At 38.0% G+C, this 23,542-nt stretch overlaps 1 protein-coding gene across 4 annotated transcripts in view; it reads right to left on the bottom strand.

The window, feature by feature from the left end:
• The window catches only part of LOC108708366 (RNA-binding protein Musashi homolog 2), a 448,133-nt gene that overhangs the window by 207,860 nt on the left and 216,731 nt on the right, over positions 1-23,542 (bottom strand). For all 4 annotated transcript variants that reach the window (XM_018246988.2, XM_018246989.2, XM_041582303.1 and 1 more), the window contains exon 7: positions 5,513-5,561. In XM_018246988.2, the coding sequence (XP_018102477.1) occupies positions 5,513-5,561 (49 nt within the window). The remainder of the gene's footprint in view (positions 1-5,512; positions 5,562-23,542) is intronic.

The following is a 23,542-nucleotide window of genomic DNA, read 5'->3' as shown; positions in this document are numbered from 1 at the left end:
TGGCACTAACATCACTCTAAAATCCTTCTTATGCTACTTATTAGTGTAATAAGAAAACCAAGGGAATAATGAAGCCCAGGCAGTGGAAGTCACTTATTCGTTATTAATATATAGGTAGCTTTATTCCCAGAGCACTGTTATCCAGTCATAGCAAAGCCACAACGCCTGCGTGTTCTGGGAGGTTCTGAGAGCCAGAAGCAAGTGACCTTCAATGAACATTCTAGTAGTAACGCTTCACGGGCTCTAAACTGATTAACCATTAAAAGAAAAGCATGGAAGTTTGCCTGGAAAAAATTACCTAAATCGCTATGCTGACAGCGAGGCCCTTTTAAACAACTGTGGGAAGCTCAATTACAGCATTCAGCTTGCTGTCTCCATGTAATCTTAAGAACAAATTAAAATGGGATTTCTCAGTGTAACCGTTTCTACTCCATCAATGTACAGTAGTACATTTCACAGCAAGCTTTGCCTATAGCTGTTATTGTACAGAAAGTACATCGCTATGACATTTTCAAGCAAGCACCAATGGTAGGTATGTGCAGAAAGCAAACAAAGAGCTGACATTCACAGCAAAGGACAGCAACGCAAAGCTGTATAACATTAGTGCAAACCAAGTAATTAAAATAATGTTTGTGTGGTCTTTATTTTAGATTTTATTGATTGTAAATTGACAGTGGAATTAACTATTTCAAAATATAAAGGAATATTTTATGAAAACATTCTAATGGTAAGCCTGTATTGTTAAACGATGCCCAAAACAATTGAAGAATAATAATTCTCTTGAATCCCCAGGGCCGGATTTACATAGTGTGTGCCCACTGCAGTTCGTCGCCCCTGTCCCCTCCCCTTTATCCGTGGAAATTTTCATCATCTGGACTGGAGCAATGGGGACTGATGCATGGGAAATTTAAAAAAATTAGTGTTTTTGAACTAATATGGGTATGGTTGGGCAGCATGCCGCCCCCCTAAAATCCTGCCACCCTAGGCTCGGGCCTAGGTGGCCTTTCCACAAATCCGGGCCTCTGAATCCCAGCTGTTAGAAGTTCCTCTGGTAGACAATAACCTTTAATACTATCTAAATATACAATTTCAGGACTGAAATACTTTATTGCAATAAAATGGCCGCCTAATACTACAGATAAGCAGCTGCTGCTAGTAGTAATGTAGGTGATTAATGTCAGAATAATACAGGGTGGCCATGTCAGGGAAACAGAATGTTAGCAGTGAAATGTTATAATGGACTAGCTCTGATGGCATTATGGGTCAATTATAAGATTTCTGTACAGAATTTGTTGTTGTAACAGTTTCTCTCAACTTTGCATTGCATTTACACAAACTTACTATGGCAATGTGTACATTAAACTGTAATCTTCCTTTATGTCTAATTCATTTTCTTTTCACTGTAACCGTGTGTATGTGAGTTTTGTTCTCTATAACAGGAAGAGACATTTCCCAACAAATAAGGATGACAGCTTATTTGTTAAACTCAGGAAAAAGTCTGGCTGATTATGTCCGGTCTAGGTTCTGGATTAGCTCAAAAGGAGAATGGCAAATAAGGAACTGTTCCACAGATGAAATGGGAGAGAAATCACAAGAGAGAAGGTAAAATGAGAAACTCATATGTATATAACAATTACTGAAATGTATGTGTAAAGGATTACCGGAAAGCTTGTTCTATGCTTGCTCTAAATTAAGCACATATCTCCCATTGGAACGGAAACACTGTTTAATTTATCAACCGAAGGATGTATAAAGACAATGTGATTAGGTAACAGCAAGCACTAAAAGGTTGTGCAGGTGTCCCTGTTCCCAAATATTTGATTTTAGTTTGTTTGGGATCCTAAACTAAAGCAACTGAATTGGAACAAATTTTGGAGCGATATGCTTCAACCCTGAAGGTGTTACATACATCTGAAACTATACTGAGGCTGATAGGGTAATGTAATAAAACCTATTACAAAAGTATTTGCTTTCAAACAGCTGACTAGTAAATACTACCTCCTGGTTGATTACTATGGTTTTCTACACCTGTAGCAAGTTATACACCTTTTATTACACTATCGCAGAAAGCAAAATAAATGAGGATTCTGGCTTGCCAACACTGCAAAGGATTTCCCTTGGCCACAGACATTAGAGGGCCCCGGCCAAGGACAATTCACAGGAATCCTTTCATATTCCCAACATAGGTTTGTATAAAACCTTTAACATTTTGAATTTTGTGAAACTAGGCCCTGCAATCAGGTTTCTCCGGTGGCCTCTAGGAGGCACAGTCAGACAGTGGGTCTACAATGTCTAAGAAGATGCTAAATTCAAAACCTTTTCCATCAGTTGCTTTGTTGCTATCACAAACCACAGATATTGCGCACACACCATTCAGAGAGGGCTACCCCTACACTTCAGCTCCAGCACCTCATTTAAAGGTGGATGGTCCCCTAAGTTCTTGTCCAAGGCACAGGCAATTCGGGTGTCTATATAGACAATGCTGCTCTACCTTTAAGAATTAACTATAACATTCATGAAAGTTTGCCTTTACTATGGCTTTGGCTATACTTAGGAGCTGAAAGGCAAATGTGAAGCAGAACAACATTACGACCCATTAACCAAAAGAAACAAATCTGCATTGTTGCCTTATTTCCCAGAGAGAGGAATGCAGTTTACAAAGCAATGACAGGCAAGCAGAAGGCAGAGCACAGAAGCCCTCTAGCTGCTGAATGAATTATGTTATGGACTTTACAGACATTTCATATGGACTTGCTCTAAGCGCCACTATCCTCGGAAAATACAACTCTCCCCATTCATGAAACTGAATAGAGGAAATGAAAACTTCAAATGCACATAATTCTGTGACTGTATAATCAGCACATTACAGACTCCGGGAAAATACATTTCATCAATTGGGATTGTACTAATTATTTGAAGTGAAGGTGTGCTGACTGGAATAGCTCAGGAGCCGGACGCTGCACTGTGACTAAATGCTAGATATTTCCAGTCAATTACAATCCTCCATTCTTCATTCAGAACTTTGGTTTTGTACAAAGGTATTTCTCATTCACCGAAAGCTTTGTACCTTGCAAACAATTGCCTGACATATGCCATAGCTCTGACTGGGAAAGAGACACAAACCCAAGTGCTCGCAGCATTAAATAAAATCTTTGTGTTAAGTATTTCAGCCTTCCAGCGTACTTTGCTTGAGGACCAGCATTTATCTGTGTGGAAAAGCTTGTTAAGCACAAACCAATCAATACAATGAAAATCTGAGGGCACAAGCATTGCTGCAAATGACAGCACATCCCATTCTCTGCTAATCCAACAGAGATCATTACAGACTTATACATTTCAGCATTAGCTAGTCATATTTTGCACTACAGCCCCTCATTATTCTTGAATAGCCTCTTTCTTCCGACTTTACTATTTAAAAGCGAACTAAAGCCTAAAAATAATTATCACTAAAAAAATCTGTATTTTATATAATGAACTTACTATAACGGCCAAGTAGTTAAAAGTAAAAGGTCTATAGCATTAACATAGACCTTTAAGTTGTCCACACAAGCTTGCCATATTGGATCTTGTTAGGCCATATTTTGAGCGGCACATGCTCAGTGTGCTTTGGGCAGCTCTTGAAAAGCTAAGCTTAGTTGTTGGAAATCAATAAACAAAAAATTAGGTTTGTCTGTCATAGAAGATAATGGTACAGAACTGATTATTAAATTCTGATGCAGAATACACTGGTTTCTGAGAACTATGTAACGTGAATCTGAATTAATTACTAATTAGCCATGTATTGTGATTTTTACATTCTATATATACAGTATATATAATGAATAATGTGTGCTCTTTCATAAAATATAAGGATATAAGAAGTCGCTGAGGAGTTTGATAATCACATAAAAGACTACGGCCTTAGGCCAAGTGCTTTTATTTGAATCACGGAATTCCTCATATCCTCATATTTCATAACGTAAGGTAAAATGTTTTTTATAATACACAAGCATGGCATGATATTCAAAAGTACAGAAAAACACATCTGTCCCAAATAGGGTTGCCACCTTTCTGTGGCTCATAACCTGGGGAGGGGGTGGGCCAGTGACATCACAAGGGTGGGCCAGTGATGCAATGAGGCGGGCAGTGATGTCATAGAGCGTGGATGATATAGGTCACAGGGCAGGGCTATGACAGTGATCAGTGATTGGCTGGTCTCCATGCCAATCAAGGGGGTCCTGCCTGGTTTTCCTTATTTGGAAAACTGGGCAGATTGCCTTGACCTGGGCAAAACCAGATGGGTGGCAAACGTTGTCCCAAATCTCAAGGATTCCACTTAATAGATCCAGTACCTGTATATCATATTGAAAATTCTTATTTTATGTCTGGAATTTCACCTGTGATACAGACATTCTAATACACTTGGTAGTCAGTCATTATTTAGATTTCCTGGTTGCTGAGGTCCCAGGCCTTACCAACATGATAATCTGTCCAGTTAACTGTCTGATCCATTTGACGTGCAGCTACACCCCAGTTACACCTCAAAACCATGCCCGCTTTCTGGTAAGCCCCCACTCTACTTCGGACCACTAATCATTCCAGCCCTTAAATAGACATGTTGTGGGAAATGTGTGTCACTTCAGGCCTTCTCAGACCAAACCTCCAAAATATAATATAAGGAATGAGGTGCCATACCAAAACATGATGTTAACAGTTCATAAACAACAAAAAAAGCAAAGCAATAGATAGCAGTGGTGTAAAATAAATAGTTAATAATAAGACATACATAATGCACTACATTATGGGGCATATTTATTATGCTGTGTATAGCGAAATTCACCCTGAAAAATCGGTGTAAAATGCTGTTCAAAATATTGCATGGTGTGTATAATTTTACGCCATACAAACTCCAGATTTGCTGTAGTTATTTTACATTGCTTTTGGCATAAGTAGCTCTAAGGGGCATATTTATTATGCTGTGTAAACAGCGGGATAATACACCACACATCGCCAGACTTCGCCATGTAAAAAAACGGCATGGAATGTTACACTTTTTTTTTCTTATATACACACACACACATTTCAAACAAAAATATTTTTCAAAATAATGTGCCATTTGGGCGCATTGTCTCATTGGGTTGTTTAGATAACAAGCAGTGCTATGTCACATAATTGGTGAAAAGGGATTTGGCAGAGTAGAATGAATCATGGGTAATTTAAAAGCAAGACCTGCCCATGCAAAAACTATTGATTTTCCCATTGCCGTTTTTACATACATGACAGAGCATTTCATGCTACCTCTTCAGAGACAGCAGCACAGTAGATTCTCCATATATAATAAAGTTCAGAGGCATTGATTATCATTGCATAAACGCTTCTATAATGTTTGTATTGTTTTGGGGATTTACTAGCCCTTTGTGTTCTCCCCTTCTTTGTCAGGGGCGAAATCGCATTTTGTAAACTTACAAAAATCTGTAAATTCTAAATCCCAGTAAGACAATATGCTTTTGTAACAACAGGGAAACATTCTTACCTCTGTGTCTGTTTGTTGTTTTGTCAAACATCAACATGGCATCTTCTACCTAAAATGTAAAAAAAACAACAATTAAAATGTTTTTTTTCTAGGATACTGCATGAATAACGATCACTTCCAAAGTTCTTATACCTAAAGGGACAGACATTTTGTTACATCTAGCATACAGTTCGAAGTACTGCCTGTCAGACAGCACCATCATTTATGCCATTGTTTTACAACACTGCACACCTGGGGAACCCCATTAAAGCAGGCAGCAGAGAAATTATGGTTTACAAAATGGTGAAAAAGTGTAAAAATTGACCATTAATGGTTCTAACACAGCTTTCTTTTTTAGAATCACTGCTACATAAAAATGTATCACACAGGTTTAGTTATGCTTAATTTTATGCTCTGAAAGGAGATTCCTAGCTTTCCCCAGTTGATCTCCATTTACCAAATAAAATTTATTTTGAATCAACACTATTGGGATTGCTGTAAACGAACCATAGTAGTTACTCATTTGAAATCCCTCTGGATATCAACGTTCAGTTCAGTATTTAGTAATGTGCCCCATACTGTCTCCTCTTCTAATTCTAATTCTAGAACAAACCAAGGCTACTGGTATTAAATAGTACAACACTGATCCACAGATGAGTCTGACATTTTACATTCAGGAAAGAGCTGTTTCCCCTTTATAAACACACAGGGGACAACATTAGATTTATTAAAACCTGGGATCCACAGGACAGTAAGTAGAAATGATGTGACCAAATGGCTTAAAGGGGATGAAAAGGCAAAAAAATAAAATCCTATTTTTACTTTCTTCAATGAAAAATAAATCTATCTCCAATGTACTTATATACTTGTAAAATGTGTACAGTTTTTATAATAAACCTGACTGTATGCAGTAAAATTCCCCCTTCAATTTACTTGCTCTGACAGATGCAGATAGGAAACTTCAGATGGTCCGTAACTGCTCTGCAGGGAAATTAACATACTTTCAAACGGCACCTTACTTCCCAGGAATCAAACTGCTTTGTTTGTTTCCCTATAAAGCAGCCGGCTACTGTGTAGAGATTTGTATACCCAGACCAAGTGCAGTCTGCATATTCTGATTATTAATCAGTCTTGCTGTATTAGCTTCTATGGCAAATAGTATTTGACTTGTGCTGTTTTGATTATCTATGACGATCTCTAAGCTTAACCTCCCAACTGGAGCCAGACCACACTGAGCATGTGCGTGGTCTTGGTCTTGCAAAGATGTTCAACAACGTTTCAAGATGACAGCCCCTTATGGCCAACTTTGAAAACATAAATCATTTGTTTAATTAGGCTTCTGGTGCAGTAAATTCATGTTTATGTTTAGTATAAAAAATACAGCATTTCTAGCATTATTCCATTTTAGACTTCCCCTTTAAAGTAATGTATGGGTTTCCTTGTTCAACTCCCATGAAGCACATTCTTAGTTTTAAAAGAGGAAGCACATCCATCAGTGTCCTCTTCCAAATGCACTCTTATTGGACTGCACCCCATAATTAAAATTGTCTTTATTAAAGCTAAAAGGCAGCAACCTTATAGAATTAAGTGCACTCCTGATTGTTTAGCTCCTGTATTATTTATCTGAAAATTTCTTTCCTCCAGTCTCAATTGCTGTCCTAATCACCTGCACTATACTATATATATATATATATATATATATATATATATATATATATATATATATATATATATATATATATATATATATATATATATATATATATATATATATATATATAGATATAAAAAGTTCCAAAAGTGGAAAATACCTGTATCTGCTGGGGAATAGTGCATAGCCATTGGGTATATTAAAACAAAGCAGTTTTTTTTTTAAAACAGCATGTTTATATTTGGTATTTATGAAGAATACCTCAAGCATAAAAATAAATCCTTTAGTTTGAAGGTTGATAGATCATTTAAAATAAATCTCCTAGCACATTTATTTTTTGCTTAAACAAATGAGTTTTGAAAGACAAATGAACACAGCAGAACAACATGTTGAGTCTGAACATCCACAGGAAGAAGTTGGCTTAAGATCTCAGACAGCTGGGCATTTTGTAATTTTCCAATTGGTGTATTTGGGAAGAGAACTGTTTCATACGAGCTCTTGATCAACTGTGGTGGAGAGGCTGCTAAGCTATTTAAGCAGCTCCTACAGATGAGCTAATACCAGGATTTTTTCAGGCTTGTTGGTCTCCATAATTACACTAGCCCTCTTGGAACAATCCTTTTAGTTTGGCCATAATGCCTGGTTCAGAACTATGAAATGAACAAAATTATAATTAAACCAATTTATAATTCTCATCTAAAAGAACATAATGCATGCCCTTTACTGAATTCCCATTTAATACCGTGTGCCTCAGCATGCTGTTCAGTTCAACAGAAAATGTAACGCATATAAAGGAACTAAGACTGGAGAGGGTGAAATAGAAAAGGGAACTGCTGGTAAGTTTGACACTCTCTGGTGTTAAGCAGGAATCAATGCACTGATCACGTAGGTAGAAGACACACAGTTTAGCAATTAAATTTCCAAATTCACTGGAAGCAATCAGCTATGACAATGTTCTAATGTGATTTTCATAGCCCAGGACAGAGCCCGTAGCTAAAAGACATATTTATATTTTTTAAAAGTGGGGAGGAGCCTGAGGGAGAGGTGGAAATGATTGAACAATATATGTGTGTATTTTAATCTCAAACTGGTTATTTTGAAACACTGATTGTGGCACAAACTCCGTCTGCACTTTCATGATTCACCCCACCCTTCTCTTCTAAGGCATCCATTGTGCTTAAAAGAATAGTCTATTTTCTCCTGCACTAAGGTCAAATAATACAGATTTTAATAACTTGTTGCGCACAAAGCTGCAAAAAATACTTCTGATTAAAAAAAAAAAGAAATGGGAAAGTAAAACAAAGGTCCAGATAAAACTGTTAAAAGACACAAAAATGAAGACGGGGAGCATTGCTTTAGATGGAGAATGTCTTTTCTTCTCAACTTAGAAAAAAAAACCTATCAATGTGCTGGCAAGACAGCAAGGACTGAAACTAGATTACTCAAACTATACAAAGCCTGAATAGACTGAAAAGGGGAAAATGCAATCCTGCATGAACAGCGACTTTCTCACGGTTCTCCGTGAATCAAAGAGAAAACAGCTTGCATGAGACTTCACCAAGGAGAAATGAGAGTCAAGGTCTACTGCTGTATACCCTTGCATAAGCAAAAATAGATCTTCTCATAACAAAGGGTATCTTAGCTGATAACTAGTCAAAAGTAAATTTAGCCGCTAGTGCTACTTAGGCCAACTTTGTTAGTGTATGCATTGCTATACAGAGCGTTCACTGAAACACAGAGGTTTAACCTCAACATCTCTGATTGAAATGTTAAATACATGCCAAAATAATATTCCGAATTTTATGGTTAATGTGGGGGCATCTGAAATGGATATTATTTCAAAAGAGGAATGTCATCTTCTATAAACACACAGTGCTAATATGAACCCAGAATACACCTGTTGTTTAAAGGAAATAACACATCTTCATTTGAATGTTTCTAGTCCAGCCACTATTGAGACTATTATTTGATTTAATCCTGCTTCCAATGACTATGTTGCAGTAGCCAACCAAAAATGCCTAAAGCAAGCTTTCTGCTACCTTCTGACATCCTAAAACATCACTGAAAATATTATGGATGTGTCTCAAAAGCCCAAGTCAGCTTTAGAAGCACATTAATCAGATGTAATTAGGATGCTCCACTGACAAAATCTTAGAATAAATATTTTAAACATTACAAATTGGCCATAACAAGTCCCAGGCAACACAAGTGAAAGCTCCATTTTATGCACCATAGCCAAAAATCTCTTCAGTCAGAAAGAAGCCATTAAGCCGGCGTGTTTATAAATGACAAAAAAGCAGCGAGAAAGATTTTCTCCCTTAGACTGGGTTAATAGCACCAACCCAGGCTGTGAACAGGAAAGAAAACGCATTTTTAATCAGCGTCTGAGAGTGAAGAAATATAAACCTGGAGGAGACAAAAGTTTTAATAATCCTAACAGTTCCTCTGCATTGCCTAAAATAGAAAGCCCAGTTTCCCACCAGATGGCAACGAGACAAATGCAGCTGATTTGGGCTTCAAACTGCAGTCTATAATTCAAACAAACCAGTGGAGTTTAACGGGTATTAAAACTTTTACACGTGAGTGGTTAACGGCTGACTTAATATTCTGTGTCATGATTTTTAATGCAGTTTATTTTGTATTTAGCCATTCAAGTTCAAGTAAGTGGAACATTTTATGGACTGAATAAAAACGCTGGTAAAGTTAGTTTAAAGGACTGTTTTCTTCCTTTTGTCATTTAAGTTTGCTTTCGGTGCATTCTGGGAAATTGGCAGGAATTGCTGTCTGATATCTCTGAGGTTCTATAATGTAGTATATATACTGTATATAAATGTCGGGAATTAGTACAAAACCCTTGCACGTATCCCTGTAAGGGCACAGGCATAGATCCTGTATCTGTGTTCTGTAAGCTGTTACCTAGCAACCAGCTGTTCAGTGATCTCAGTGTAGCAGAAAGTGACACAGCAGCTATTGAGTGGCTGGCAGGAAGAGGAAGTCCCAGATACTGGTAGAAGAGAAAAGCCTGGCAGAGAGAAGCACACGGTGGACAGAGACCAGAGAGCTGTCGGCAGGCCCAGAGAGCTGAGAGGCTTCTCCCAAAGCAGACATGTGGATCAGGCTGGCACAGGGAAGCCAGATACTGTGCCTGGAGAGACAGAGAGTGTAAACGGAATCCAGACTGGAGGAGCAAACAACAGGAGATTCCTATCTGAGCATCCAAAGGGGCTAGTAGTCGCACTGTATGTCTAAATGTGCTGTACTCGCCTAAAGAGAAATTGTAAAGCATCCAAAGAGGATTTAGAGTGAGTATCCTGTTTAAAGGGACAGTACCCTAAAAGCAGAGACACACGTGGAGATTCGGGGAGATTTAGTCGCCCGGTGACAAATCGCCTCTTCTTCATGTGACTAATCTTCCTGAACTGCCTTCCTGCCAGCTAGAATCGAAATCCCCGGCGGGGTGGCTGGCACTTGGAGCGCTTTGTTTTCCGTCCGAAGTTTCCTCGTGAGGCAAACGCTCCGAGTGCCATCCTGCTGGCGAAGAGGAGTTTTGTCGCCGAACGACTAATCTCCCGAATCTCCACCTGTGTCTCTGCCCTAGAGAAGCGCTTGAAGATAGAGACTATTTTGTGGAAGGACATTAAAGTACTTTGCCTTCTTTGGTTAGTTAGATAGTTAGCGCAAGCAAGTTAGATAGTGAGGCCCTTACTCCCACCTGCTTAGGAGTGCTATTTGTACTAGTTGGCCATTTCATTTTTGATTAACAGTTATTCAGTTTAATAAATACTGTGTGTGTTTTATTACTGTATTCCTAGTGGGGCCATCAGGTAAGTGACACACGTGGAAAGTAACACCGACAAAGGGGTGTAGAAAGGGTTACAAATATATACATTGCGTGACTTTAAGAACTTATTAATTCCAGCAGCTGCACTGGCCTTTCTGCCTGAGTGAACACATCCCCTGCTCATAACTCAATATTCTGGGAGAGACACACATAACTTATCTCCAGTTACCGTGCCACAATATATACATGTTTATGTTTATAGAACTACATTTAAACTCAAAGCTAAAAAACAGGAAATATACTATTTGAGAGAAATACCCCTGTAAAGCTATGCAACACAGCCTAAGACTGAAAATGCTATCTTTGCAATCACCTTTATTACCTGTCTCAGCAGTAAATCTGGCAGCCAAAATGTCAACGATGACCCACTTCACACAAGCCGGATTTTACATCAGCATCTCACACAGACAAACGCTGCTTTAACATTCTGCATAGGCAACAAAAAAAAAGAAACTCAAGTGTCCTGGACCTGCTAGGTTTTTGTCACCCTATGCACAGGGTCGAACTTAGTAAAAAAAAGAGCAATGCCGGGGATTCAAACTGAGTTGGCAATGACCAACATGAGACCTTTCACTTAAAGTGAAACAAAAATTCACAACAGCCTTCAGCTAAGCCACAGTTTAGACATTTCGAAAAAATCTAACTTGACGGATCGATATCTGGACGATTTTTGGTTACACTTTTAATCACATTTTTGTTTCCCTAACACATTCCATTTGCTGCACTCCCGTCAAAAGTCTTGCAGGAGCACTGCGGATGTCTCGCACAATGATGTTTATCATAACATGGGAGATGTCAATTATATTAAGTGGAAAAGGAAGGGAAGTTAAAAAAAAAAAAAAAAAAGCAAGAAAAATTAAATTCTATTTAAAATTTGTTTAATTTTCTCCCGGTTATATGACTGAACATTTGCCTGAAATTGATGGAGATTTTTTTTATTATAGAATTCCCATGTTTGAAAAGGAGCCTGATATCAATATATCCATTTCCGGCAATACATCTTTAAAAGGAAACAAGAATTCCTTTTGATTTCATGAAGCCCAGGGCTTCCCTAGGTACAGTTCCTACTATTCAAAAGTAGGATGATGCTTAATGCAAAATCATTTTATGACAAAGAGGTAAGGTAGTTTGTGGAGCAAGACAGAGAATAACGATGTCTTAGGCAAGGCTGAAACTGTCACAGGTACAGTCATTAAAAACATCACAGAAGCCACACACAGAAGTGAAATTATATTTCTACCTAAAATTTCATTAAAAACCTAAACAGAAAATGAAAGCGGTCCTTTCATCACTAGATGAATCAGTTTAAACTCATGCAGCTGAGAAATCCCCTTGAGCTATATATATCACATTGAGCACTAGAAATTCAATGTCAAACTTACATCCATAGAATCTACTCAGTGACATTGCCTACAGATCGAACACTGAGCTTGGCCCAATGTTTGCACCACTGTCTGATGTTAAATTGGAAGTGGCTAGTTAGTTCACTTTGCTACTTTAGAAACCAAACATTCACGGAATGTAATACATATGTTTAATAATAGATTAACAGAAATATCCTGTTGGGGGGGAAGATCATAAAAGCTGTAAATATGATTATGTACACCATTCAGATATGTCATTGTTCATGACCAAAGCTGTTCAGTATTGCTTTTTGCAATCCCCTTTATTACTACATTTTATTCTTACAACAGACTGCGGGTTAAATAATTAATTCTACATTAATTATTGGGTCAAACAAATGACTTTCAGGCTTGAACTAGAAAAGAATGAACCATAGCATAAAAAGTAGGTAAGACATGCAATGAAGCTAACAGGGGGGAACTGTCCAGATCTCTATTCACTTGCATAGTATTATTAGTATAAGAGTCATATTTATTAAAGGGTTTGCATTGTACTACTACAACTTTCTGCATCACATCCTGCTAAATAGCAGATGATTTCCTTTCAATTAAAGAAGCCACAGAGGCTCCAGTTCCCTGGCTACAGTAAAGTATTAACCCCTGTTTCATAGAGCTTAGCCCATGCAGAAGCACAGAGAGCAACATGCCTGACTTATTAACTGCATTAAGTCATGTAACTCCATTACAGAGCTGTCTCATTAATTATCAGTGTACAGGAACCCATTATAATAACAAGTAGTGCATCATTAAAGTGAACAGTGTTCATCATAACACAGAGCAGTGTTACAGCGTTTATGTTGTAATCAGCCTTTAAATAGCACATAAATATGTGCAAAATTGCATGAACTTAATCGCTATCATGAAGGCTTTTATATACACTCCTCTATACTTGTGCTAAAACGCCAACTAATTCTGCCTGTTTGAATAAGGTTCAAGCAACAGGAGGCACTGGAATTATCACTTTCCTTGAGATGTTCTTTTCAGGTTTCTCTTTGTGTATTGCAACTGAATTGCACGCTAATACCATGTATGTCGCCATACTCCATGTGCACCCTTGAGTGGAAGTTATAAGCGTGGATGCACATTTGGTTCCATGTTGATAAATAATGCAAGTTGTGGAGTGCCATTTTGAAGGCATCCACTGTTATGGGATCCGTTATCCAGAAAGCTCTGAATTATGGAAAGCCCTTCTCCCATAGACTAAATTTTAAACAAATAATTTTTTTTTCCAAAATATTTCCTTTTTCTTTGTAATAATAAAACAGTACCCTGTACTTGATCCTAACTAAGATAAAATTAATCCTCACTGGAGGCAAAACAATCCTAAATAAATAATAAAAAAATGTTATCATCGCGTCCCTTTTTCTAAATGTAAAATAGCTGAGCTTAGATATCTTCAAGTCTTTGACGTTTGGTTGGGTAAAGGCTGTCGGAAGAGTTCATTTTCATCCAGCATCAGCAAAGCTTTCAGGATGCTAATTTCTTGCTCATACCGACAGTGTGTAACTGGCCAGGCTGGATTGGATTACAAGCATTATACAGTACTGTGGGCTGCAGAGCTTGCATTACCAGCTTGAATGGATAAGTCAGCCTCAGCAGCAATAGGATCATGGCTGATTCTGATTTCCCACTCCATAAAACGCTGCAATTTTATATCACAATAATATATATTACTGTTATAGGGCATGGAGGCCAGAATCTGATTTATAGAATAGGGAAGATGTGGTTGCCAAACACAGTATAGTACCTTCAGCAAAGGTCTTGTTTTTAGTAAAGGGGATTACAGTAGCACAACCCAAGAGATCGATCGAGCTCTTTCATTACAAAGTTGAACACGTGTTATGGGACACACAGCTGATGAAATTGAGTATTTTCGAAATCCAGCGCAAAGCAAGTGATCTCTGAGAGGCTCAGCAGGGCAAGCCCAGCAGACACCAGGCATAGGGAGTGCTGAACAAATCCCTGCTAAAACTCATCTTAATTCCCAAAGGCCTGTGTGTGGATTAAAATGAAATGGAGAGAGCACAAGACAAGAGAAAGTTGGGCGGCCATAATTAGAAGTGTATAAGAGACAAATAACAGAAAGGTCAGAAAGGTTTAATATGTGCTGGAATCCTAAATGTTGTCATTTTTTTCCTAATATAGCCAAATATATTGTGATCAATGCAAGCTTGCGATCAGATCAATGACGGCTGTTAATACCTATTTTTAGTGCACTTACGCAGAGGGTAAAATGTCATTAACTGGCAAAGAGAAATGAATCAATGTATCTTCAGTGAGCAAGAAAATCATCTTTCCATCTAGCAGAGATAGGTTAGATGAGGAGAGCTGCCTTTGGGTATTTCTATTGTTCTATGCGGGTCTCCGCTGAGGATCAGCAGCTGAATGCAGAGGGAAAGGAAATACACTCTTTTCCAAGCCACAGATTTTTGTCTTTCCTGGGAAGAGGCTGTAACTCTGATATGGTTTGTACTGTAAACTAGATTGCAGGAATATGAAATGGTGGAAGCCACTTAAAGGAGAAGGAAATGACTGAGGTGCCAAATGAGAGGCACCAGCAGTGATTATTATCACCCGATACCTGTTAACAGAAAACGACAATGGCCCAAGGTACTTCTAAGCATACACCACATTGTGATCTTCTTCCGACATTTACTAAAGGCGAATTGCGGATGTTTAGAGAAAAGTCGGCAAAAAGACAATTACTAAATGGCAAAGAGGACAATTCACAAGCGAAAAACCTCAGCGCTAGAGAACTTTCCCACCTTTCCGCCAGTGAATTTTCGCAGGCAAATTTTGACCAGGATAAATTCTCTAGCAAAAATCTGGTAATTTATCAGTGTGAACGCTTCTCTTTACGGTAAAGTGTATTTCGCGAGGTTCAGGCTGGCGAACTCCCATTATAAAGATAGAGCAGCCACTTTTAAATCGCCATTGTCCTTTCCATGCTACTTTTCTCCATGGCGAAAATTCTCTAGCAAAAATTCTCTGAAGAATTTTTCCCACTACTATTGTATGGGGAAATATACTGGCGAATTGTTGCAGAGAATTTTTGCCAGGAGAAACTTCCCCACAATTGTCTTGAAAAAGTGAAAGTTTTTAGTAAATATGGAGATGTGTTGTCAAAATACACCTGGCAAAGTGTGGCAAACTGTGGTGAAGTTAGGTGAAGAGAAAATTCACACTTTAGGAAATGTGCCCCCTTATCTTTGATGGGGTCGCAAGCACAGTATAGTGAGAATCCGAACTTTCAGCAAAAGCCACCTATTTCATTCTACTGATACAGCGCTAGCATGGGGAAGAAGACGACCGTTCCATGGTGCTCTCCCAGAAGTACTGCGGGCCGGTGCAGTTTTCTACTAACAGGAGCACTGGCCTGGGGTATCAGGTAACTGATTATAATCACTGGAGGCCTAACATTTGGCAACCCCCAAGCGAGTTCTCCTTTAATAATGTTGGGGTGCTATAGGTTCAGTTAAAAATGTTGGGACACAAAATGCTTATTTCCAACACTTAGCACATCGACAGTAAGAAATATCAACCAATCAGTGATTAGCTGATTTTGCAGTCAGCTGCAGACAGAATGATGAATGCCAAAAATTGATTGGTTGCTATGGTGAACAAATGTGCCCAGGGTGATAAATAAGCCCCACTGTGGTTTTATCCCTGCCAAATCTTAATATTGCTGCCCTCACATAATATGCATTCATTAGGTCTATGCGAAAGCTGTACGTTATCTAATTTTTTTTGAGTTATTTATTCAGAATGAAAATTGTGTACACAGTATTGGGTTTTGCGAATCATAAGAAACAAATCTCCTAGCTGCTGGTGAACTGTCAGGTACCATTATCTGAAATACCCAGTTGAAATCGCAAATCCAGCAGCATGCTTTTTCAGATTTACTACTGCTCTCCATGTAAATTAGCAAAGACAAATGCTTCGAGCATCGCAGATCGTCGGAGAAATCAGTCTTTCTGTTTCCTGCCCAAGGTTGAGATTGCATAGCCGAGAAAAAAAATAAAAAATGCTTTAATCTTATTTTCGATGTAAGATTTGTTTGGATAATACCTTTAAAGTGCCATTCATTCACTGGGAAAACGCCCAGGAGCTCTGAGGAATACTCAGCTCTTAAAGCCTTGATGTCAGCAGTAAGAATCCCCAGGGCTGGGGAAGGAAGGAGGTTCCCTTCATCTTCATTCAGTCATTATTGAACTAGAAGTCAGCTCGTGAGCGGAAGGCGGCCACTGACTACAAAAAGTAAAGCTACAGACAGACCATAATGCCAGTCCTGAATGATATGCCAGCCACACGCTAAAGCATTAATTGTCGTTGCACTTTTTGTCCAGCTTTATACCCAATCTGTTATTGACCTGCAGTAACAACAAATATGCCATTTCAAATCCTTTTAATGGGATCTCCACACATAATGAGAGAATATATCATTCTAAGCAAATTTCCAATATATCACTTAGGGACAGATCTAAAACCTGTCAAGGTCATGTAGGAGTCAAGGTCCCTTGAACCATTTGAACATGTTAACAGCCTTCATGATGTTCGAGTTTTTCTTTAGAGGGTTCTGCCCGAAAACAATCTCGATCAATCAATCAATTCGAGCGATTCAAGTTTTTTTTTCCTCGAAAACTCGATTAACTCGAGTGTTCGTGTTGTTAACCCCGAACTCACTGAATCTAGTTTTTTCCATTCAAGTTATAGTGTAAATAAGAAACCATTCGAGTTGTGAGTTCATTCAAGTTCATTTGAGGTATAAAAAAACTCTAAAATTCAACCTTTGATAAATAACCTCCTTAATTGTATATTTACAATCTGTTTTCTACACTACTGGTTCTGACTGTGGAAAAAATTTAGAAAAAGCTACCTTATTAAAAGGCATAGAGAACTGACTCCGGCTGCATGGCTTCAAGATTAGGGAGGTTATCAAAATCCGAATTTATCTCATTATTTTCTGAAATATACTCCGACCAAATCCGCATGTGTTATTTCCCCTTATTTATCAATACATTTTCCAGAAAATGTACTGTGCTGAAAGAAACTTGAGAAAATCGTGAAACATTTGGATTGTACAAATTTTTTTCCACACAAAAACGATAATTTTTTTTTTTTGCCCTGAAAACCAGGAAATCTTCGGATTATTGCACAAAACCCAGCAGAGATCAGGATATCTTTGGGACTTCTCCCATTGACTATACAAACTCACCAAGTCTGAGATGCTGGATTTTCGGATTCAAACTTTTTCCATCCTTGGGATGTCAGTGTCCCTTGTATGGAAGACAATTAAGGCAAATTAACTAAGATAGACAGACTATGAGCACTGTCTAGTAATGGATAGTACAGGGATGAGGAAAACCACTGACTTTAACAAATTGAATTAGTGTTTCAGAGATTATCAGTGAATTATATTCTTATAATACACAAAAGCCATGAATATCTTGTAAATTATATTGTTATAAACGGTGAGTTATGATGTCATCAGTTATAAACTGTGAGTTCTGATGTCATTTCTGTCACATGACTCACTGAAATTTGTGTATTATAATAAATAAAGTACCCCCAGTTGTAAAATATGAGGATATTAGAAGTTACCTCGGAGTTCCAAGACCTGTATAAAAACATTATTTTTATATGGTCATTTTTATAAGGTAACTTATAATATCCTTATATTTTACAAGAGGGGTATTTTATTCACTATATAAATGGTGATGGTGATATCATCAGTTATAATTGGAGCTTAATCACGACTCGCTGAAACTTGTATATTATAATTAAGTCCCCCTGTTGAAAAATATGAGGATATTAGAAGTCTCCTCGTAACCTGTATAAGGTATGTATTAAAATTTTACATTTTATATTTCACATATTTCAAATATCTTTACATTATATGTGTATGTTACATTCAATGGAGTACAAATCAGTGGGGGACTTGGTAGAAATAATTTTAAGCTTTGCTATTAATAAGTAATGAGGAAAATTGTTTGTAAATCTAAGCCACTTTTTTTTAAGCATTAACTACTGCTACACAAAAAGAACAAGCAGTCGTGAAGCGACCCTATATTTATTTTAGTTTACAGAGAGAGTTGTCAGAGCTGCGCACACAAACAGGAAGCCAGAATACAGATTAGGATCTATATGGAGAAATCATTTTTAAAAAGACAGAAGTGCTGTTAATATTTGAATGAATACTGTATGTAGCATTTTTTATTATTCTACTTGTCATTTAACATTTAAACCCATACTTTGCTTGGATTTCTCAATCCTTTAATCTTTCAGGTAATGGGAAAAAACAGTAGTCTGATCTTTTAAAATAATATTCTGATTATAAATATTTGAAATAGATTTGTTGTAAGGTGCCAAAAGTAAATTAGAAAAGACTGAAGGATAACCAAGATTATAATGCTTAGCCTACACTGTAAATGGTTGAATTACAACATGCCGTAGCTCACTTATGAAGAAGCCTGCTCCCCTTTGTAGGACTGTCACTTACCCTTGAAACTTATTTCCTTTATAACTATTTTCTCACCAGCCTGCCTATAAATTCTTGTGCATATTTATCATATCTATTTTTGTAGCCTTCTGTTCTTTCCCACGAATGTATTAAAAGCAGGTTACTCTCTCGCCAGATGTAGAACGGTGTGTTGAGACCGTCACGAGCTCCGTTAAGTCACAAGCCAACAGTGAGGCAAAGCAGTCAGCACACTGGCTGCCAGCACAGCAAATATGTCTGGACTTCAAGCGCACAGCCAAATCAGCAGAAATTATTCTTATTTTATGCACTCAGGAAGAGGAAGGTGAGCGGGAATATCCAGAGAAATACTTGTGTGTCCCGAGGGAAGAATGTCTAAACAGCAATGGCCTGGGGATGGCTCTGTGCAAGTGGCACTACTGTCAGGATAGAGGCTGCCGGAGAAGCTCAACCATGGGTGGGGGAGAGCATAAAGTAAAATAGAAAGTGATAAAAAGCCTCATCTGTAACCAAATAAAGAACATTTAGTACAATCACATGCTCTGATTTCATTTGTACCTAAAAAAAACACAATTTTTTTACATAAATTGCTGTGTCAACATGAAGCCACAGTCTGATTTTATTTTCCTTCAGGCAAACTACAGGTAATTTAATTGTATTGTATTTTGATAAAAGCAAGATAGAAATTGCATGAGGTTTATTAGCTTTACTACTACAAGACTAGACTGGTGCTGGCCCCGGATACTTTTTTTCATTATGCAAAAAAATGCATTTTTAATTCTTTGGGTAAGCAACTGCATAGCATCACTGTTCTACAGTCAACGGGTGAAACTGCCCTTGTGATGACTCCTCCTAAACCTTCTATGTCAGGAATATTTCTAACACTATCTCCTGGGACATGAGTAATATGACCTGAGGATTAGCAGCTTTCACTGTCAAAAGAGATCACATGTTCTGTAGGAGACTTCTGAAATATCAAAAGGTGAATGAAAGAATAATATTGTTGTGGACCAGCCTGTTCACGAGCTCATCAATCTCTGCAGAGCATGAGAACAAAAGGCAGTGAATTTCCTGGGAGCCACTGGCATAAACCAACAGATCTGGTATATGTCACTGCATCCCACGCTATCACGCAATCATTATGGCCCCTATTATGGCCAGGGAGAGGAGTACTCTTCTATTTGAAGGAGGAAAGGTATACAGTCACTCCATCAGTCATTTTCTACAATTACTGCAGAACGAGTGGTTGGCTTGATGGGAAGGGTGTAGGACACATTTAGTGACATAAATCACAAGCAAGTGCCCTGCAAATGGGAAAAAACGATGCGCAATGTTCTGCAGCAAGTCAAAAGCACCCTTAGTAACATGCATCTTCCTATCCCCTCCACCCCATGTTTTGCATATCAGAACAGCATCTGATTTGATTAACAATGTTTTTCCTAAATTTCTCTCAAGCCATATGCAGAGTCTATGGATCCAAGCGCACTTCATCATGATGCATGTATTAACAAGACAGGGAAAACATGTCAAAGGGATACGCATGCCAGAAACGGATTATTTCTCTTTCCTTTAATTACCGCGGCTTTTAGTTACCAGAATTAGAATAATTCTAGCCTGCAGATTTGTTTAGCATATTATTCATATTGTGTGCAAGAATTCCACACCTGACAGGGGATCACCCTTCCCCGCAGTACTCACAGATGTAGGCAGTGTTCAACAAAAATACAAGAATAAAGAGTACGATTAAGGTGGTGGGGGGATGCAAAAATAACACCCATAATACCACTTTTCTCTAGGAATATTATCACTGCAGGCAATAAACATACTTTTTGGTAGGCAGAGCCCTGGTATTTTTCTCAGCTTTGACTTGCACATGGGTTTACTAGGTCTAAAACAAGGGGAGAATGTAGTATAGCTGCTCTCTCCAGCTATTATCCTTAGTACTACTGCTCATTTAAATGGAAGTCCAGATTTATGTCAAAGTATGGGAATCACACGCTGTAGGCAGAATAACTGCATTTAAGATTTATTGTGTATCCACATGACATGTTTCAGGCACCAAGGCCCTTTTTCAAGTGTACAGAAGTCCAGATTTGTTGCTGCGCTGCAGAAGTTCTACAGCCAAATGACTGCAAGTATGGGCTTCAAGGAGCCATCTTAAAATATTACACATATGAATATTAACTAATATTTTCAGCAGCTTTAGGTATCACCTCGGAGTGCTTCAATAAGCACTAAGAGATGCAATGTTGTTCCCTATAGTGCTCTAGCACTTGGGTCTTGGTTTATTACATATTTATTACCAAATCTTTATGTATAGCAATATAGATTTTCCCATGGAATTGATTACAGCCTTAAGAGTGATGGTGACAAAATGTTTCTCACTTCAACAGACCAGATTCATGAACAGAGAAGGGCAGCAAGGTGGTAATACCTCTGATGACCAAAAATTTATGAATCCACCATCTGTACTGCGGGTTTGTGGTTGGAAACTGTATCATCAGACCATCCATGGCCATGAAATATTTTGTTTTGACAGACTATATCACTGATCAGTGTAATGATGAGCACTTTCAATGCCCTCTCAAGGTGCCCAACTAAGCCAGTTATTTAACAGCACAGTATGCCCCTTTGGAAAGGGATGATACATATCAATCAGTTGTTTTTTGCTCAAGAACTGCTTCAGATTTGCCTTGATATAATAAACCACTGCCTCTATAGGTGCCCTGCAGTGCCACTGTTAGATCAAACAGAAAGAATAGAGTGTGGGTACCAGTGGACATTACATTATTAAACCCACTAACGTTTTCAAATATGCACTTTAAATGAATATGGGATACCTTGAACAACATAAGCGACACCAATATCCTTTATTAGGCTCATGCTGAAAAATTTCCAAAATGTTACTGAGTTACACTATCTAGTTATGTATCATTCCTTCTTACAGTGGCTTTCTACTACAAACACGTATATATAGTGATATCTCTATCACAGCTGATGGAATCCAAGTCCAGCCGGGTTTAAAATGATGCCTTCTGCCACCCAAAGCTCATTTGATTGATACCCTGTACCTTCACCATCGAGGCCTTTTTTTGTGATCCAAAAGGAATGTCAGGAAATCATTACCTAGGAGAAAGGACTTTGTTTGTATTTAAATATAGTTAAGGGCACCAAAATAATCACTAGGTTATTAATTTAGGTGTCAGCTATCAAATCAGCCTTCTGAGCGGAAATCCACACCGAATGAACCTCCCCTGCTGCATCGTATATCAACCCACAGAGGAATTTGCTAGTTACATGTTTGGGCTAGCGGCAAAATAATATTGCTTATTAAAGAGAAAGTCCACTTCATGTACGATGTAGAGATTGTTATTCTAAGGCAAGTACGATGTAGAGATTTTTATTCTAAGGCAATTAGTACTTATATATTTTCTGTGAAATCTTGAGATATATATCCAGCCAAGGCACTACCTATAATCAGTTTGTATGTTCTCCCTGTGCTTGTGTGTGTTTCCTCTCATGCTCCAAAAACACACAGGCAGGTTGACTCATGATAAAAGTGACCCAAATGTGTGTGACCTAGACTGTAAGCTACACTGGGGCAGGCACAGTTAAGAATGATGTAAAATATACTCTGTGTCGTACGAGAAATGTCGTATTCAAATTTACGGATAATATAATATATATAGAATATATTCTTGTATATTGTCGCTTGTCTACCAATATGATTCTCCACTAGGGATATATGATTCTCACCCAAAATGAGTAAGTCTCTCTTGGATTTAAATACTTTAAAAAATATATATATATATAGGCAAACCACAACTTCAAAACGGCAAAGTACTGGACTCAATTATAACAGAATAACATTTGTCAGACGAGGAATAAGTCCGTTAAGCTGTTTTTCACTTGGGTCAGAAACCCTCACAGGCTTCTCGGCACCCTGAGTCTCAACAGCAATTCAACACAATGACTTTTCAGAGACAGATGGTCGACAGCACAAAGGTAGAGGCAAAAACCGAGTCCTGGCTCTGACTGATGCTTCCTGTGTGAATAAAGACTTCCACTGTCTTCCTGTAAATACCTTCTCAATACGTGTGAAGATAAGACAAGGATTGCATTACCTGGGTCCCCGAAGCATGAAGGGCTTTTTTATTGCGCATGGTAAAAAGGAAACAATTGACACAGTTAGACCAAGGCAAAGGTCTCAGCTGCAATACAGGAGATAGTCATTTATTAGCTAAGCGAAGAAAATAAAAAATAAGCCTGGCTCAATTTTTTTTTTTTGCTCTTTCTTCACTGTAATGAAAGACTTTTGAGTTTATTTCTGCCAGATTTAGTTGTTTCTTTTGTTACATTTTCCTGCTGGTAATTGAGTTGTATCAGGGATGGTGTGCCAAGAATATAGCAAGAACTGATCACTGACACTTTAACTGGGTGAAAGACAATGGCTGCTGTAGTGTGAATCACAAAGCTACAGGAGTCCAGGCACACATATGCACACACACACACACATGTTGGCATATCAGTCTGTTATATCTTAAATACATTCTATTGTCACAGGACCCAATCTTTTTTTAATAATTCGGTTTAATTTCGATCACAGATTTACCCACTGTTCCATTGTAATTAGTTTTAGAAACGGTTCAATTGGCATAAAACTATTTGTGAAAGTATT

This window comes from Xenopus laevis, chromosome 2L (genome assembly GCF_017654675.1).
Source record: "Xenopus laevis strain J_2021 chromosome 2L, Xenopus_laevis_v10.1, whole genome shotgun sequence".
In the NCBI taxonomy this organism is placed as follows: Eukaryota; Metazoa; Chordata; class Amphibia; order Anura; family Pipidae; genus Xenopus; species Xenopus laevis.
Note: the sequence above shows the minus strand (reverse complement) of the source record. Positions and strands in the feature narration are given on the sequence as shown.